The following is an 18,746-nucleotide window of genomic DNA, read 5'->3' as shown; positions in this document are numbered from 1 at the left end:
GAGCTATTCTAGAAGGGAAAACTGCTTTGCTTTGTTTTCTTGGATTTGCATTTGTTTCAAGCCAATCTCAAGATTCCCCCCCCAAGGAACCTGCAGACTTGCCCAGAAAGGTCTAAGGGTTCATTAGGTGTAGAACCCAGCCTTCACCACTCCCCTGCCCTGATCAGTGACCTCTCCATCACAGCTAAGAAGCCAGGGCTGTCACCTGAGACCTTGGTGTCCCCAAGTACCCTCTAGGGAAAGATGGATTGGGAGCTGGGCCAGGTGATCCGTGGGTGCATTAAGCCCCACCCCCAACTGAGCTAGGTCCTCAGCCATTTTTAAATAGTTTTGGTTTTGAGGCAAGATCTTAGTAAGCTGGCCAGGCTGTGCTGAGCCTGCAATCCTGTCCCAGCCTCCCAGAGTGCTACGATTACCGCCCCCCCAACACACACACTCGTGAGGATAACCAGGAAGGTCAGATATGTGCAGGTCTCTTCCGCCCACACTGCAAATTCAGGGCATTAGTTTAATTCCCATCTCGAGAAAAACAATTAGGAGTAATGTTAACACTTGTTCCTTGGATTTCGTCATTGAAGGAACTCTTGACTTTTTAAAAATTACTCTTAAAAAATAAGCATTACATGGAGAAGCAGGCTGGAAGGGCACATATAATCGATAGCAGTGCTACTTTGCGGCCACGTGAGATGCCCACGTGTACCATCTTTGTAAGCATGGTGGTTACAGTGCACCGAGCGCTTAGCCGATGCCGGCCACCGTGGAAGGTCCCTGGTGTGTGAGTCGCTTTGACCTCAATCCTGCGAGACAAGTGCTGCTATTATTCTACGTCCAGATTAGAGTGGAGCCCAGAGAAGTGAAGAAGGCATGCCCCAGGTTGCCCAGCTGGGGTGTGCAGGCCCTGGCCGTCGGCTGCCGGTTGGTGTTCTCAGCTGCCATTGTGGGCACCCTCTGTACGTGCCCTGTGTCAGGTCGGTCTCCAGAAGGCATGCGTTTCCTTGAAAATGGGTTGTGTGTTTAATCTGTATGTTCTCGATGATGATGATGATGATGAAGAAGAACAACAACAACAACAACAACAACACAGGGGGAAAGCATTACACATAGATGAATCATTAAAAAGAAACAGGAGAAAAAAAAAAAAGAGAGAAAAAAAATTAAAAAAAAGAAACAGGAGAGAAGTTGTTTCTTCATACAATTCTGTCACATTCTATAAATAAGCATTTCCTACATAAGTGACCAAAACAGTAAAACTCATGCAGTAGAAAAGAGAAATTCTGCTGCTAGAAACTTCAACTAAAACTAAGAGTACTACCTGTGTTCCAGGACCTGGTGCTGAGTCAGAGACCCCTTAGGAAGCCAGATTGTTGTCAGCCTATTTCATAGAGGGGAAACTGAGGCTCAGAAGCACTAACGGCTCTGTCTAGCTGCAGAGTACTTAGGGCACTGGGAGAAACTCCTGGGTCTGGGAGTGGCCAGTTTGGCTTTGCCTTCAGTGACACAGAGTTCAGGCCACCAGGTGGCAGAGCCGTGCAGCTCTGGGGTCTGCCTGTGCTCCTCATCCCTGGCCAACTGTTCACAAGGAACCAGGTCCTGTGTCACTTTAACAGAGCAAGACAAGGCTTCCTGGGAAAGGCCAGTGTTTTCATCACACAGCGGCATGCTACGCTGCAGCCGGCCAATGTGACATCCTGCTGAGGGGACCTTCAAGCACACAAGCTGGCTGCAGAGCCGTGCCGGTGGGCAGAAGGGAGTGGACATCCATGAGTCAGCTTCCCCGTGTTCTGGCCCAGGCCAGAGCCATGGCGCATCAGTGGGAGCTGATGTTTGTGATGTCCTTGGTCTGCGAACACAGTCACTGGCAAGTTGGGGGAAGTAGGTGGCTACGTGGGAAGCCAGCTCCAGCCCCCAACTGAAGGTGCGGGCAGGGTGTGGTGTGCAGCTCCTGTGTTGCGCGCTGTATTCGATGATGGCTCATTTCTTCCTGGGCCACACTGCAGGCCTGGTGTTGACCGGGGCACAGCCTGAGACTCTGCAGTGGACGCTGAGCCCCTGGCGGGGGGCGGGACAGAGATGCTTGCTGGTTCTTGTGCTCTTTGCATGGCCCTGTGCTGATGCTCACCAAGCGTGGGTGCACATATAACATGGTAGCACGATGTTTTCAGTTCTTCTGGAAAATACTCTTCAGGAGGAATAGCTGGGTTGAGTGGGACCTCTAATCTTTTCTGAGGAAGCGCCACACTGATATCCACAATGTTTGTGGCTTTTTAAAAGCACAAATTTATCATCTGTTTCTGGAGGTCAGAAGTCCATGCGGGGGTCTCAGAAGCTGAAAACCAAGCAGTTGCCAGGGCTGAGATCCTTTTCGAAGGAAGAATCTGGTTCCTTTCCTTTTCCAGCCACGCTGTGCACATCTTGGCTCCGGGCCCAGTACCCATCCTCAAGGCCAGCGCCGCGGGGCAGGGCATCCCGTGCTGCCGGTTCTGTCTCTGCCTGCCTCTGCTCCTGCTCTTGGTCTTCTCAATCTCCCCTCCTCCTCCCTGAAGGACCCTCATGATGACACCGGCCCATGGGGATAATCCAGTGTAATCGCTTCAATCTAAGATTACCTGATTAGCAGTTTTGATCCCATCTGCAACCTTAATTCTCCTGCGTCATTTAATGTGACAGATTCCCCGGCCCTTTGTCCTTGGGATGAGCAGTGGGCATCTTTGGTGCCATTATTCTGTGACCACAGCGGCAGAGTCCACTCACCACCGCCACGAAGGACGTCTAACCATGGGCAGTGCATGTTGTCTGCCAGACTTGGTTGTGGCGTGGGCAGCAGCTCCCACACAGGCCAGGGCTTCTATTTAGTCCACTGCTCTATCCCAGCTCCTAGCAGGGTGTCTGGCACATAGTAGGTGCTCAGCGTATGTTTATTGATTGACTAACATTGGTCAAAGTTCTCTCCGATAAGACAGCAAGCTTCTTGAGGTTAAAACCCTTGACCTGTTTGTCTGTTGTTCTGCAGGATTCAGAGGTAGTTGATGCTGTTTGCAAAGTGCGTGAGTAGGAGGAGGAGGGCCCAGCAGCAGCAGGGGGCGCTAGAGTCATTTCCTTGAAGAGCGGCTGCCGGCCCTCCTAGGGCGAGCTCAGGAGCAGCCATGGCCTCTTAACTTCTGAACGCAGGTCAGGGTAAGCAGCTTTGCAGGCACATTTACAGAGGGTCCCTAGCTTTCTGGGTTCACTTTGCCAGTGTCTTAGTTATATTTTCTACAGAGCCCCAAGTCCAAGAGAAATAGCTACTAGTTTTGTTTGTCACACTCTTAGGCTCCCGTTAAGTGTTTCATGTTCTAACAATGAAATACTAGATTTTTTTTTAAGTAATGCTTATGCATTGAAAGAAAATATAGGGGCCGGGGAGATGGCTTAATAGAATAAACGCTTCCCTGGCAAGCGCAAGGGCCTGAGTTCAATCCCCGGTTCCAGAAAAAAAGAAAAAGAAAAAGAGAGAGAGGGGAAAAGAAAAGAAAAGAAATGCTGATCTTTAGCTTTGATCCCTTATCATGGGAAGTGGACCCTGTTGGGAGCTGCGCAGCTTCTTGAGTCCTGAAGTCAAGCAGGATGCTGCTATCCTTGTTGCCTGCTGCAAACCGAGTTGCACACGGGCTTTTTGCACGGTGACTGTGGACCATTCAGCTCGCAGAGTGGACAGCAAAGGAAGACACACAGTGTGTGCTGGAGCCGCAGCTCACCTGGGGGAGTAAGTTCCAACAGTGGGGTGCAGCTCATGCCCAGTGTACTGTTGTCCTCCAAAAAACTGGTCTGAGGTACTTCCTGAGTTCACCGTGGTATCCCAGGGCAACATGGTACCCAGTTTGGGAACTGCAGGCTTACCCTCCTTTTCAGGAGGCTTGATGGACAGACCAGAAGGTGGTGCATGTCACCCATTCCCTGCTGAGGTGGCTGCTCCCTGAGCCTGGTCATCTCAACCCCGGAAGTCAGCCTGGCATCCCTCTGTATGTGGCAAGTGGCATCAGGGCAGGGGTGGCTGTGCCCAGCCAGGGTGACTGGCCCTGGAGACATGCCCATTGTAGCCGCTCTCCAGGAGGAGCGCTCGCCACGGCGTTACCTGACCCTGGCCGGCCCTTCGCTCTGACTGTGGCTTCTGGAAGTGAGGTGTGGAGGGCGCGGACAGCTCTGGTGGGTTGAGAGTGAACCCACGTGCACGAGACCTTCCCTGCAGGACAGTCACAAGCGCCGCCTCTCTAATGCGTCTGTGTGCCGGGCGCTGTTCTAACAGCTTGTTAAGAATTAGGTCCTTAAATTCTCACCACAACCCCAAGCCTCCGGTCTAATTCTAACCCCCACCCCTACGGTGACTGTGACCAGGACCGAGGGCTTTCACACTGAGCTACATCCATCGCTAACCTTTTTATTTATTTTTAAGTTTGATTTAACTAACTTACCGAGTTTCCAGCTTGGGCTCAGGCGCCCGGTCCTCCTGCCACAGCCGACGGCCACTAGTGCAGGGCCAACATGAGCCTTTGTTACAGATGGGAGAACAGAGGCAGGAGGACGCTCAGTATCTGGCCGGGCTTCAGGGAGCTAGGGGGCAATGGAGGCGGAATGTGAACCCAGCCCACGGGTGCCGTCCAAGTCGAGCCTTCTTCGTTGCTCGGGAAGCCTGGCCTCCAAGCCCTCTCAGTGCTGCCTCGTGGCTGCTTGCTGCTGCGGACAGGCAGGGAAACATTCTGTCTCCTCTGCTGAGCAGCAGGCGCCTTTCCTTCCTCTGAGGCCCCTGGAAGGCATGCTGAAGGGAGCCCTGTACAGAAAGCACTTGGGATCGCAGGGCTCTGGCTGGCGGCCCCATCTGTCTGCGCCCCCTGATTCCCGCTGCAAAGTGCACAGGAGCCTGGCAGCCGGCAGGGGGCAGCACAGAGCCGCAGAAGAACCTTCTCTCCCTCCAGGCCTAGAGGCACTGGCTGTTCGCGCAGAGATCTGAGGCCTGATGGTGTTTCTTGTCCCTTTAAGCAGAACATTTAAGGTGGTTTTGCTAAGCTAAACAACTAGGAATAAAACTGCAGCCTGACAGGGTGAGCTCGAGGGACAGCCAAGGCCGACTCAGAAGTAACTTTCTGTGAGAGCTGGTTCTGCCTTGCAGGGGCAAAGGCGGCGCCTCCCAGGTCGGGGACCTCCCAGTCTCCACTGATGCGCTGTCCTTCGCCAAATTCTCCTAGTTTAGCTGGACGTCTCTTTGGGGAGGAACCACTTAGAAGATGCCTCCAGGATTTCAGCCGTGGGAGAAATGACCTTTGCACAAAAATACATTTGGTCTGCGTGTCTGCCGGCTGCGGAATTGGGCTCTGTGGGGCTTCCTGGCCCAGGGGGGAGAGCTCTGATCCCTCCTCCTGGAGGCCCCAGAGTGGACACTGCTCCAGGCTTGGCCCTGGCTGCTGCCCATGGAGCTGCCAGAGTGGCTCACTGGCCAGGCTGGGCCCTGCAGGGGCCCGGGGACAGCAGAGGCAGCCCCTGCAGGGATACGCTGCCTTCTGTGCCACATCGGCACGGGCACACGAGGCCAGCCCAGGCCTGGCGGCCCGCGCCGTGCCATGACACTGGGCAGTCCTCGCTCTCTTCTGTCCCCACGTGGAGCTAACAGCACAATCTCTACAAGGCCTATTTGGCTCTCTGTTGTCTTTTTCATCCAATACGAAAAGCTGGGTCCTTTGACGCGCTAAGTGTCAGGGATCATTTTTATCATGGATGCTGAAGGGTATGGATCAGTGGCCGTGGTATCCCTGGGGAGTTGTAGTTAATATGCATGAAAGGAGGTCTATTGCTGGGAGGGGTGCTCCTGGGCCTCAGAAGGCTACTGAGAATGTGATGGTGAGTCAGAAGGGCACTTCCGGCATCCTTGGTGAGTGCCCATCCCACTCTTCTGAGAGGGCCCAAGCGGTTTGCTTGTGGGGCTGCCTTTGTGTGCCTGTGACCCAAGCCCGTGTGCACCTCCATCCACAGCCTGGTCTGCAGAACGCGGTAGGCTGTGAGGCTTCACCGGCAGCAGCCTCGGTCTGCCGCAGGTGTTGCTCTTGCCTGCATCGGCCTTCCACCCCGCCCCCTGCTGTTTTCCAGCATCCTTTCTGCTTCTTTGCTCCACAGAAGGGCAGGGCTGGCATTATGGTTAGTGTCTGGATGTCCTCCAAAAGCCTCATGCAATCGGGAAGAGTGGGCTTTTCAAAGGGGGCTGGATCTAGAGTTGGTGAGGGACTCATGGCCCAGTGCTGGGACTAAGAGTGTGAGTGATGTACCTGCCCTAGGGCAGGTAGCCTGCACACAACGTAAGGGGCAGAAAGAGGCTTGTTCCTTCTCTTTCTCGTTGCTTCTGCTGTCCTCTGCTGCCCCTTTGCCATGTGCCACCCTGCCCTCGAGCCGACTAGGGACTGAAACCTCTATAAACTATGAGCTATAAACAAAAACCTTTTCCTCCTTTAACCTTGGGTGTTGGGTATTTTGTCACAGCAATGAGAAAATTTTGAAAGGATTTTTGCAATTTTACTTTGATGACTCTTTGGCTTCCTATCATTCACTGAATTGGTGGTTGGCTAAGATTGCCTGGCATTCATTGTGCAAACTCAAGATTCTTGAGAATTGCAAAGGGTCCTGCTCGCTCACCCCACCCCAGTTAAGGGTGTCAGCCCCTAACTGTGGCCCACAGCTGAAAGATGCCTGCATTCCTGACTTTTCTAATCACACACACACACACACAGTCACACACTCACACTCACACACGCCCATACACAGCCCATTCTCTATTTGCCAATCTTAATGCAGCTACTATGTTCAGAATGTGAACATTGCTCCTCTCCACCGCCACACACACATTTTCCTAAGTGAAAAGTCCCGAAGAGGAACAACAGCAAGGTGCAGGGCTCCTGGCTGGCCGCGGTGACCATTCTGAAGCAGCTGAACTTCCTTCCAGATTTCTTCAAACTGCAGAGTAGGGTTCTGCTGCTTGTGCATTAAATCCCCCCCACCCCCTCACAACGTCAACCGTTCGCACTTTCATTCTGTCCATCAGGCAGTGCTCACAAGCCATCTTCGTATGATCACTTGGCGGCTGGTTCCGGCTTCCTGTCTGTGGGTTGCAAGGACCTGCCCGCCTCGGCTGAGTGTGTAGACTCCTGTGAGCTCTCGACTATAGTTTCTGAAGTTGTGGGGTTTTGTTTTTGTCCTCCCTTCCAGTCCATTTGCTCCATGAAAGCCAAGATGCTTTACTATAGGTCCAGTGTTACGTCTTCATTGGTGAGATAAATGCGAGGCTCACAGTAGGAGACTGTTAGGGCTCGATCAGCGGATGAGCATTTGATTTCTTCCACACTAGCATCATGGAAGAGAACAGGGCTGAGCTAGGTGCTCTTGGGAAGAGGCCAGGCTGGACAAATCACCCCTAGTACACTCCTGTTCCCTGTGATGACACAGCTTTCCCACCCACGTGGCCCTACTAGCTCCTGTCCCCCCGCCCAGGGCTCTCTGGGTTGGAGTTACCCTCTGTGTATTGATTGACCCATTAGATGGCTTCCCTCTTAAGAGAGGGGCCACTTTCTCCCAGGTTGTTTTTAATCCCCAGGGCCCAAGGAATGGTCAGTGCTCAGGAAATGTCCAACAAATTGAAATTTGGTTAAGTGGATCCAGCCTGTGGATTTTAGCTTAGCTCAGCACTTTTCTCAAAATGATACCAAGATTTATACAGAATTCCAGATAAAGTGGCCATCAGATGATTAAACCTATACCCAGGGCTTGCTGTCCCTCAAGTACCAAGGACAAGCCTGAGCCCTGGATAGCCGTCACAGCAGCAGATAGGGACTCCAAATGGTGGGAGTTACCACTGACTGCAAAATTGAAATTAACCAAGTATCTAATTAACTGTTCTCAGAGCATACGGGTGTGTGAATTCTGCTATGTGCTGAATTTGGTGCTTGTAAACATTTCATTGCATTTGACGATGATTTGTGGCTTAGATTTTTCTCAAGTCTCAAGATTCTTGAGTTTGCACAGTGAATGCTAGGAAATCTTAGCCAACCATCAATTTAGTGAATGATAGGAAGCCAAAGAGTTGTCAAAGCAAAATTGCAAAACTCCTTTCAAAATTTTTATGGTAAACCATTTAATGGTCAATAGGGAAGTACTTTAATACTGTGTATTCAATGCGGAGTGAAGTGCTTTAACAGTAAGGTCATTGTGGCTAATCTCTCAATCAATCTCTCCCCCCCCCCACACACACAGCATTCTAACATAATTTTCAGTACTTCAATGGATTTTCCTAAAATTAGAAATACTGGTTTCCTACTCAAGATGTGTTTAGATGCATTCCTGTAAAGCATTGTAGTAACCAGACATCTCAACTGACCAACATAAAATGATCTCCTTGGCCTTCATGGAGTTTGCTCATTGAACGTCTTCTGTTTTTTAATCTAACTTTTCATCTTCTTTCAGGAATCCTGTTCACAATGTTGGTATTTGGACCAGCCTGCGGATTTATTCTGGGCTCTTTCTGTACCAAAATCTATGTGGACGCAGTATTCATCGACACAAGTAAGGAATAGATCTCAATGTCTCACTGTCCTCTATAAGCCTTTCCTCTCTTGTAAGGGAAGCTTCAGCATACTAGATTCTAAAATGTACTAGGCGATAGCCCTGTGCAAGCTTCCATCCCTGTGACAAATATCTGAGAAAAATTAAAAGAGGAAACAGCTGGGCATCACAATACATGCCTGTAATTGCTGTCCTCTAAGAAGGGGCTAAGGTAGGATTACAATTTCAAGACCAAGCTCAGAACTTAGGGACTTAGCAAGACCTTGTCTCCATAAAAATGAAAAAAAAAAATGTTTATTTTGGCTCATGATTTCGGAGGTCTCATTCCATGGCCACATGGCCTGCTGTCTTCGGGTCCACGGTAGGGTAGCACGGCATGATGGGAAAGTGGAGCATGTGGTGGAGTAGTGCTACTAAGCTCACAACAGCTAGGAACTGCAGAAATGAAGTTTCCAGGGTCCATGCTATCCCTTCCTGGGGCACCCCAGGGACCTAGCCTCCTTCCCATAGGCCACACCTTCTCAGTCATACCACCTCCCAGCAGTGCCACAGACTGGTGACCAGTCTTGAGCACGTGGGCCTTTAAAGGACGTTTGAGATCCAAACGATAAGAAGCCTTAATGCTGCTGCCTCTCTTTCTGGTCCGCGGGGCCTGTGCTCAGTCCCAGGTTTTGCCACTTCTGTCCAGCGGTGAGTAACGCCCTATACTAAAGTTCCTCTGCAAACCTATTTTCCCACCTATAAATTAAGGGGAATAATCACCGTATCGGCCTCGGGGCTCTTTTTAAGAATTAAGTGATGGGATAAATGGGAATGTTGGCCCAAGAACATATATGACAACGCTACCTTCCACCCCAAAAGTTGGCTTGTGTGTGCTAGAACTGTGAAATGTAAATATGCAACTGGGATCTAGGAGACAGATCCCTTGAAAAGCCTCTCTGTAAGTCTCTGTTTTTATCTCGCATTCAAAATTATCTTACGCAAAACCTATGTGACCCTAGCAGGAAGAGTGAGTTTATTCCTGGACTGGCAGAGGGCTCGAGTCCGGGATTGTGGGATGGAACAGTATGCTAGCCAGGGGGCAAGGCCATGCTGTGGTGAAAAATCCCCCCAAACCAGTGACCTTAAACAACCAAAGTTTATTTCTTGGTGACACTACATCTATGACACACTTTGGTGGGAGGGTGGGACGTGGCCTATCATGGTATCTTTAGAGCCAGAATTATAGAAGTTCCATCTGGACCTCAGCTGGTGCAGATGCCATGGCAGGAAGCAAATCTGTGACAAGTTCAACACACAACCTTGAAACTTGTGCCCAGAAATCACACACACACACACACACACACACACACACACGCACGCACACATACATGCACACACACACGGACACATGCATGCAGCCATGCATGCATCCATTTATACTCATGTTTCCTTGCCTAAGCTACCCTCACTCACATGGCTGTATCGCCTTTCTTCTGCTCCATCACGAGTGACCCGTGGGGACTGAGTGGAAGAAGCAGGCCTTTGCCATCCCCAGCTTGTCTGCGGGTCTGGAATGCAGGAGCAGCTCACTGATCTGCCTCAGATCTTCCGAGAGGCCGCAGTCAAGCTTGCAGTCTGGTCTGCGGTCATCAGGAGGCCCGACAGGGGCTCACGCTGGAGGATCCGCTTGGAAGTACAGCTGTGGTGCTGGAAGGGCTCCGAAGGCCCACTGCTGTCCTCTGAGGGGGCTTCAGGTGCCCTAAAGCAAGCCACACAGGCAAAGATGAGAGAGGACACCTGAGCCGGGAGCTCTTCCAAGTCTTTTTTTATAATATCCTCTCAGAAAAATCCTCTCATCTGGCTTCTGCATACTGTTTGCAAAAAAGCCAGTCCTTTGTTGAGGTCCTCTACCAAGGAGAATTATTATTACATGAGGTTTTTAGGGGGTTTTTTAGGTGTTGGGTAGTGAATCCAGGGCTTTTGAGTTGACTTTAAACCCCAGCTTTTATTTTTTCATTTTGAGACAGAGTCTCATGAAGTCTATAAGTTTCCCAGATCGGACTGTAACTTGTGATCTTCCTGCCTCAGCATCCCAGAATTCTAGACTTACAGGCATGTACAACTATGCCCAGTTTGTTCAAGGACTTAAATACATACCAGTGGGCAGGGACCTTTGGGGACCATCTGAGAAGCTGCCTACTATGTGTGCTCACAATGCTACTACCCCCTGCCTAAAAGAGAACATTGCTTTTTCTCATGGTCCAGCAAGTAGCAAAGCTACATTTCCTTTCTTTTTGAAAACAGGGTGGGAAGCCATTCCTGCTTCTTCTCACGCTGATCTGTTCTCAGGATCAATAAGAATTCTCAGTCCCTGGGCTCCTAATCCATCATCTCATGACAGTGCTAAATTTACTAATTCACCCCAAAGAAATAATGTGGTTTTAAATCCAATCAAGTCGCTTTGTGATTCACTCCATTAATCCCACTGATATATTTACTTGTAGCTAATGATGTTACAAATTTCCAAGTGGAAAATAAAATCAGATGCAGCCCTCTTTATTCTCACAGCGAGGTGATTGGGTGCTGGTGTTTTCCAGCAGCTGGCTGGCCCTGTGAGCCTTCTCCTACAGAGCAAGGCATGCTGGGAAAAGGAGTCAGCTGCCATGTTGATTATGCTGATAGAAAACCCAGCTTCACTGCTGCACCGGAAACAGCACAAGGCAGTGCTAGCAGGAGGATGAAGCAGTGTCCCAGGGCAATGGAGAAGCCACGCTGAAGGGGAAAGGAAGTGGTTGGGTGAGGATTTCCCCTCAATAGATCCAGGTTGGCCCCTCAAACCTAGTCTGTGAGGGACCAGAATCTCTGAACTTCAGATATCACTTTCTTCAAACTCTGTCATTTTGCCATTGAGGCAACTGAGTCCCAGAAGAAGAAGGGAATTGTCAACCCAAAGGGATCTGTGCAAATCTCAGGTCCTCAGAGACAGCTGACAGGAATTTCTGCTTCACCAATCTCCCTCCTGAGAATGAAGCAGTATCTTTCCTCAAGGCCAAGAATAAGCAAAGGACAGACAGGGGGCTGGGTGCTGAGGGTGTCCACTCATAGTCCCATGGGCTTGCTGGCCCGGTTCCTTCAGCCTACAATGCTGTTCTCATCCCATTCTATTCCCATCCCATTCCCTGGACTCTGAAATGACTGCATCCATATTCTGAGCTCAGTCACAGTTAGGAAGTGCCCTGCAGGTAGCAAGGTGGGTGTACTTCCTGTCTGCCTAGGCACCTCGCTGCTAGCAGCCCTCTCCACTCCCAAGCAGGCAGTGGGTGTCCAGGTCTGCTTCTAGGAAGTGCAGAATGCCTTGTGAATGAATCAAAGGCTTTGTCTGCTTCTTCCTGGATGCTCTGGAAGGTCAGTGCTGCTGGTCACCAGCAGAGGGCAGAAGAACACCACCTACTTTCTACAGCCCCAGCACTCTATAGTTTCCAGCTATGTTCATCACTGCCAATCCCGTGGCTCAAACTTGTCATCTCTAAGTGTGCTTTGGCTGTATCTTTAGGAGGTAGTTCTCCACTCATTAGGATCTGCCTCTCATACCCAACACAGAGGCTGCTTCAGGGCTGTCCAGCAAAGGGCTGCCACCATTAGCATGAACACCAGGGGCTGCGCACCTAGCCACGTTTCTGAAATTCCTGCTGAAAACAGAGAACCAGGAAAGGCAGTGGCTAGAATTTGTGGGGAGGCAGCAGAGCAGATCCATAGTGAGCCCTTGCTGTGGGGCAGGTGGGGAGGAGAACATTCTTTCCCCTTTGAAGCCAGGCAGCGTTGATCAAGCATCCAGGGAGAAAGCCTGCTTGCAACCTGTGGGGCAGGGGAGGGGGAGGGCACCTGGAGGAAGTACATGGAGAGGCTACAGCAGGAAGGGCCGGCTATGGAAAGGGACACTTACCTGCACCTCACCTGCCTGGACCTGGACACAGGATGCTCCAGCCATCGCCTTTCATCTGTTTGGGCCCTGTGTAGAGAATAGATCCCTCCCCTCAGAGCTGGGAAGGAAGGATGGCACTTCCAGAAATGCTCTTTTAGAAAGTCTTTGTACAGCTGCAACTCAGAGGAAAGCAGGACCTGGATAAAGGGGACTTGGTGGCAGAGTCTGCCTCCGATCGATGAACCGCTCAGCCTTAACCTATGCATTTAGTAATGGGAGAAGATTAGGAGCAGTGGTGGATTAAATTGATCACAGATTGTCATAGTTGAAGTATATGTCTCTGTGGGACCTCAGAACCTGGCTCTGTGAGTGCAGGATCAGCTTTTTAGATGAAGCATGATCACACAAAGATTGGAGAGCTCAGGTGCTGGAAACAGACCTCCAGGAATCCCAGCGATACCCTCCACCTTCTCTGTGATCCTGCGGACATTATTCCACATGGCCCTGTGTGCAAATGACATAGTTAATCATGCAGAGCACTCCAGACAGTACCTGTCAGTGCTAAGCACGTAGTAAGTGGTAGGTATAAGGAGGAATTGCAGAAGTGGACTGATTTCCACAGCTGGTAAGGGAAGAAGCAAGGATTCAACCCCAGTCCTGTCTGACGCTAAGGCTTCGCTCTCTGCTAAGCTCCTGAAACCTGAAGTTAGCCAGCAGGCTGCCCTCCTCCATGGACAGAGAGGCCTTGCCGCCGTGGCTAACCTCAGCAGCACATCCATTCAGGCTGGTCCTAAGACTCAGACCAGCTGGCCCTGCAGGCTGCAGCCTGCTGTCTGCAGCTGGAGTGGGTCTGCTAGCTTCCTGGAAAAGGTCAGCACGCTGAGGGTCTCCTGCTCTGCCATCCGCCAGGCTGTTCCTGCTGCCAAATCCCTCCAGCTTGGGCTAAGCAGCCCAATGGCTGGTATCCTGGAAGGATGTGCCACAGCCACTTTGAACTCAACCCCTCACTGTCTCTACTTTCTAATTAGGTTTGTAACTTAACGATACTCTTGGAATCCTTGAGTCCCATAGCAAAACTTTGAGAAAGTAGGTTAAACAAATAGGTAAATGAACTAAAAAACATACTGCCAAGAGAGCCATAGCAGCTTGAACATATTAGAATGATGCAGGGGGAAAAAAAGCAAATAACCCCAATTTGGTTTCACCTGCTCTTCTTAAAATCCTTCTTATCCTCCCGCATGGATTGGTTGATGAGTTTTAAACTAGTTTACTCCTCTTCCCGGTGATCTTTCTTTTGACCTCGGAAATGAATACAAAGCTCAGTGAGTCCCATTTGTTCCCCTTGCCTTCCACAGAGGCAGCAAACAGATGTCAACAGCTTGCTCAGCTTCCCTAGTGAAGCCAGCAAGCTGCAGGAACAGCCCAAAAGCCAGGTGCAGAAGTGGAAGGGCTGCGAAAATGGATCTCATGCAAAAGACCATTTCTGTGCCTGTCAGCACCAACGCCAGGCCCTCTGCTGTGTCTGCTCTCGTGCCAGAGCACCATCCCTCCACAACACCCCTGTGGCAGCTCTAGCCCCACTGTCCTCCCACCCAGCTCCCTGCAAAGCGAAGCAGTGTGTTTCCCAAAGTCTAGAAGGGCCAAGGTTAGGGCAGTGTCTGGAGAAAAGCTCCCCCATTTGCTCTGAGGCCCCTCAGGGGTCGCACCTTTGCTTAGGCTTCCCTTCAGCCAGGGACCTTGACCCCACCGTATTCACCATCTTTCCCCATCCGTGTGTCTGATTTCATTTTCAATTCAATGACAACGTGAATGAGCCACATCGGTGCCTTTCTGTTGGGTTCTGGGTGTCCTAGTGACCCAGGAGCATTCACTGGGAGGCTGAAACTACAGCGGTGAACCAGATTAAAAGAAAAAGGAGTAAGGAAATTTTTAAGTTTGCGCTGTTTCTATGCCTAAAACAATACTTTTACCATTCCAACCCCGCTGGAATCACTATGGTTAGAAAGCAGGAATATACATTTCCTAAGCCTTTTTCCATAGTAGCACAACACACTGCAGTAACAAATATTCCCAAATCCTCAGGGGCTTAGAATCCAAAAGGCTTATCCTTGTTCATACTGAATATCCAGTGCAGACCTGTGGGGGTTGTTTTGTTCGTCATGTAACCTGTCAGAGACCATCAGAAAAGGAGGACAGCCATATATCAGCTCCTACACACTTCACAAAGAAGCAACACAGCTCCTCTCTGCTCACCTTTCATGGACAAAACTCAGACACATGGCCACACTTAACTTCCCAATGTGAGGAGGTCCTCTGTGTCCCAGAAGAAGGGAGAAGCCGATGCTGACACTGGTGACCTCTACTGCACCATTCTTTGCCAACCCACGTGGAGAAGTCTCTCGCAACATCCATTTTTCTAGAACATTCCATAAGGAGTGTTCGCAATTGCCAGCCAAGCAGAGGGAGATTGTCACTGTAACTAGCTGAAAAGTCTCATAAACACAAAATCTCTCATAGAGATGGGTAGAGAAAAGAAGTTTCTCAGACTAGCTTGTCCTCCCTGGTTCTCCTTGGAGGTAGCACACCCCTCCAGCACTGAGAAGTTTCTCCTCAGCATTTCTCTCCCTGTCACACTGCCACACTGCTCAGGAGCACTGAAATGATGGGGGGAAATCAATACCTCCCCAAGTAGCCAACTATTCTTTTCCTAGAGCTGCAGAATCCTGCCTTCAGCTCCCCTCTCTGAAGGCCCGTCTCCACCATCCTTGCTCAAGCATCAGGCGTCTCTTCGTTCTGAACTGGGTGACGCACTCTTTCTTGGCTTTCAATATCCGCTTCCCACACACATGCATCTACCTCCAGGGAGTGTGCCATCACCTTTGCACAAACAACAGCTGCCTTTCCCACCACAGCCCTCTCCCCGGGATGTTTACTCACACATAGAGCAGTCACTAACTGCCTGTGACTTCCTACACAGTACTCACTTTGTTCCTCCCAACTGGCAGGATTTCTCTCCCTTCCCCCACTCACCCCTAGGAGCTCCTCAGAACCCCTTTGCAGAGTTGGTAGACAATGAGGGGAAATGCTGACCTGCCTGCTAGTGGCTTTTGTTTCCATTCATTGCTTGGCATCAGGTAAAGAAGCACAGTAACTGATGCGTGCAAACCTGAGGCAATTTTACTTCCTTTTCTTGTCCCTCATTTGCATAAAGATGCTTTCAAGACCACCGCGGGTTTTGCCATGCCAGACCCTGCTTAAAAGAACCATCCACTGAAATTCCTATTGATATATGAAAAGCATAAAAATAACAAGAGCTGCCGTACATAAAAAGCCTCCTATGAGTTGGGATCTTCACTCATTATCTGTCCTCCCTGCAGCTACTAGGAGGGGGCAGCATCTGTATTTTGCAAATACTGACACTAAAGCTCAGGGAAGGGTAAGGCTGGGCTGGGGCAGAGCTAAGACTCAAGCCCTCTGAGGCTACTCGCACTCTTCCCCATCATGCAGTTAAACAAAAGCATCTGGTCCTTCCTAGTACCATGCTTAGTGCTTACACCAGGGTTTCCAGGACAGAGGTCCACGTTCCAAAGCCAGCTTGCCACCTACCAGAAGACCTTCTCATCTTAGGTCCCTTGCCTGAAGCACAAAGTCGTAATTACCCAAGTGTACAGTGCAGCCAGGAGCGTGGGCCTCGCTGTGCAAACATATGCCTGTAGTCCGCCTTCAGTTCTGTCAATGTGGGCAAAGAACTTAACTCCTGTTTTCCCATCTAAGCAAAAGAGGAATTAAAGCCCCTACTTTGTCCTGTTGGCTGTGACAGCTAAGGATGTGCTCTGCATATTGCCTGGAGCAGAGGGAAGCCCTCCCTAAGTAATGGCAGCATTATCACTAATGCTGGCTGAAGAGTCTTCAGGGAGTGCATTTTATACATGCAGAAGCTTCATCCGGTGCTTGCAGTCACTCCCTCTCCCAGTGCTGTCCATCCATCTGCTTAAGGCCCACAGCACTGTTGGTCTTTAACTCGTACGCTATTTCCCAGGTCTCCAAGAATCCCCTTCTGGGCTCCAGGAGTATCATTTATCATTAAAGAGCCATTTCAAAGCAGCTCATTTCCTACTTTGCAAGGAAACTGTATAGACAAAGAAGGCAAAATATCAATGAATGAGCTGTAGGTTATCTTGTCATGACTTCAGAGGGTGAGTCCAAGAAACAAGAACACAAGCTAGCAAACCACATGCATGGTGCCTGTAAGCGCATGAGTTGGCTACAGAACTTTCTGGAAGAGGGCTGGTGCCAAGCCACAGACCACCAACAAGGTTTGAACTTGCTTAAAAATTTATGGCTACAGCCATAGATGATAAGGTACCTCCACTGAGGGCTTAAGCTATGCCAGGAACTAGGCTGAGTGCCTTATGTCTGGTGGTTCATGTGCTCCCAGGACTGTAAGGTAAGCACTGTCCTCCTAGCCAGTGTGGTTCAGATCAGCAACCAGAGGTGTCAGCAGTCCCACAGCGAGAAGGGGACATGATTTCCATGCTGGTAGCCTTGGTGCATCTCAGATCCAGTTCCATATTCTTGCCCTCCATTTTGTACCTGTCCTCTTTTACACAGTGAGCCTGATTTAAGACAGAGAGTAGATGTTGACTGGGATTTCAGATTAGCCTCTTTGGGAAGATGAGTGACTGTACCAGTAAAAAAAAAAAAAAAAAAAATCTACCCTTGAACAATAAGTGTTTCCCTGTGTTTTCACCAACACACCTTGGCAGCTTTACTAAGCCAGACAATTGCAGCCTAAATTCAGAGGCTGTCTGGCTTCAAACTGTTTTTGTTTAGACTGACATCAGCCCAGGGTAGACAGGAAAATTAAAACAGGAATGTGATCAGTCTCCGGCTTTGGAAGAGGCAGAAGCACTGATGTAGAACAGATAGGTTTCATAGCCGGATGCCCAGTCCGTTCCTGGAGCCCTTGAATTCTCCATGCAGCAGGTTCAGGCCCCCAGCGAATCCCCACAGCCTGCCTGTCCCAGGTGCCACCCTACTGAGCGTGCGCTTTCCCTCTGCAGGTAACCTGGACATCACCCCGGACGACCCCCGCTGGATCGGAGCCTGGTGGGGCGGCTTTCTGCTCTGTGGTGCCTTACTATTCTTCTCTTCCCTCTTGATGTTCGGGTTCCCACAGTCTCTGCCTCCACACTCGGACCCCGCCATGGAGAGCGAGCAGGCCATGCTCCCCGAAAGAGAATACGAGAGGCCCAAGCCCAGCAATGGGGTCCTGCGGCACCCCCTGGAGCCGGACAGCAGTGCCTCCTGCTTCCAGCAGCTAAGAGGTAAAGTGCACTTTGTGTGCCCGTGGTGGTCAGAATGATGGGGCATCGCGAGGGGAGCAGAGGCCAGGCACGGGGTAGAGGACTTGGATTGAGGCCGAATAGTACTTGTTTTAAAAGATTGGCCCCCACCAGCCTTGCGTTTAAGCCATGCCCAGACTTGCTTGAAAAATGCAGCCAGGTTTTATTGATAGGAGCTCAGTGGTAGATAGAACCTGATGGATAAATAAATATAAATGTCTGCAGATGGAAAATCACAAGAAAGGGAGAGAAGATGCTAAATCATCCCAGAACTCTCTCAAATCCTTTTAGGCCACTTAGGAGCATCTTCAAGCATGAAAAGACTTTGGAAGTTGGCTCCCTCTGCCTGGTAGAGGCGCTCTTTAGAAAGCCACCTCCAAAGAGCATTTCTTTAGGTCCACTCTGTTCTTACATGGAAGATAAAAGATGTGCTTCTCCTCCAGAAAGAGAGATGAACTCTTCTTAATAACTGTCTTAGCCACTTTTCTCTCGTGCTGAGACGAAAGTCCAACTCCCAAAGTTAGAGGGGGAAAGGTTTATTTAGCTCAATTTGTAGAGGCTTCAGTCCATCATCAACTGGCTCCAAGGCAGGGTGAAATATGGCAGGGGGCAGCAGCTCATGGCAGCAGGAGAGAGAGAAGGGACAAGCCTCTTTCTGCCCCTTGTATCGTGTGCTGCTGGGGTAGCACTCACACCCTTACTCCTAGCCAGAACTGTGCCAGCCCAGTGCACTGGTTCCCTAGTCACACACCCATAATCCCAGCCTCACACACTAGATCCAGCTGTCTCTGGAAAAGTCCTGTGATCTCATGAGGTTTGGGGACAGGGAAGGGCACCTAGACATAAACCATAACGATAGCCATCCTATTTCAGAATGCAGTATGGAGCTCACTGTCATTTTTAAAAGAAACTAAGCCAGCTCT

The 18,746-nt window shown here is 50.2% G+C and overlaps 1 protein-coding gene across 2 annotated transcripts in view; it reads left to right on the top strand.

The window, feature by feature from the left end:
• The window catches only part of Slco3a1 (solute carrier organic anion transporter family member 3A1), a 304,843-nt gene that overhangs the window by 225,334 nt on the left and 60,763 nt on the right, over nt 1-18,746 (top strand). For both annotated transcript variants that reach the window (XM_004623273.2, XM_004623272.2), the window contains exons 3-4: nt 8,476-8,574; nt 17,542-17,805. In XM_004623273.2, the coding sequence (XP_004623330.1) occupies nt 8,476-8,574; nt 17,542-17,805 (363 nt within the window). The remainder of the gene's footprint in view (nt 1-8,475; nt 8,575-17,541; nt 17,806-18,746) is intronic.

Source organism: Octodon degus, unplaced genomic scaffold, assembly GCF_000260255.1.
Source record: "Octodon degus isolate 3935 unplaced genomic scaffold, OctDeg1.0 scaffold00002, whole genome shotgun sequence".
Lineage (NCBI taxonomy): Eukaryota > Metazoa > Chordata > Mammalia > Rodentia > Octodontidae > Octodon > Octodon degus.
The sequence above is the reverse complement of the archived record's forward strand: the minus strand, read 5'-3'. Positions and strand labels throughout refer to the sequence as shown.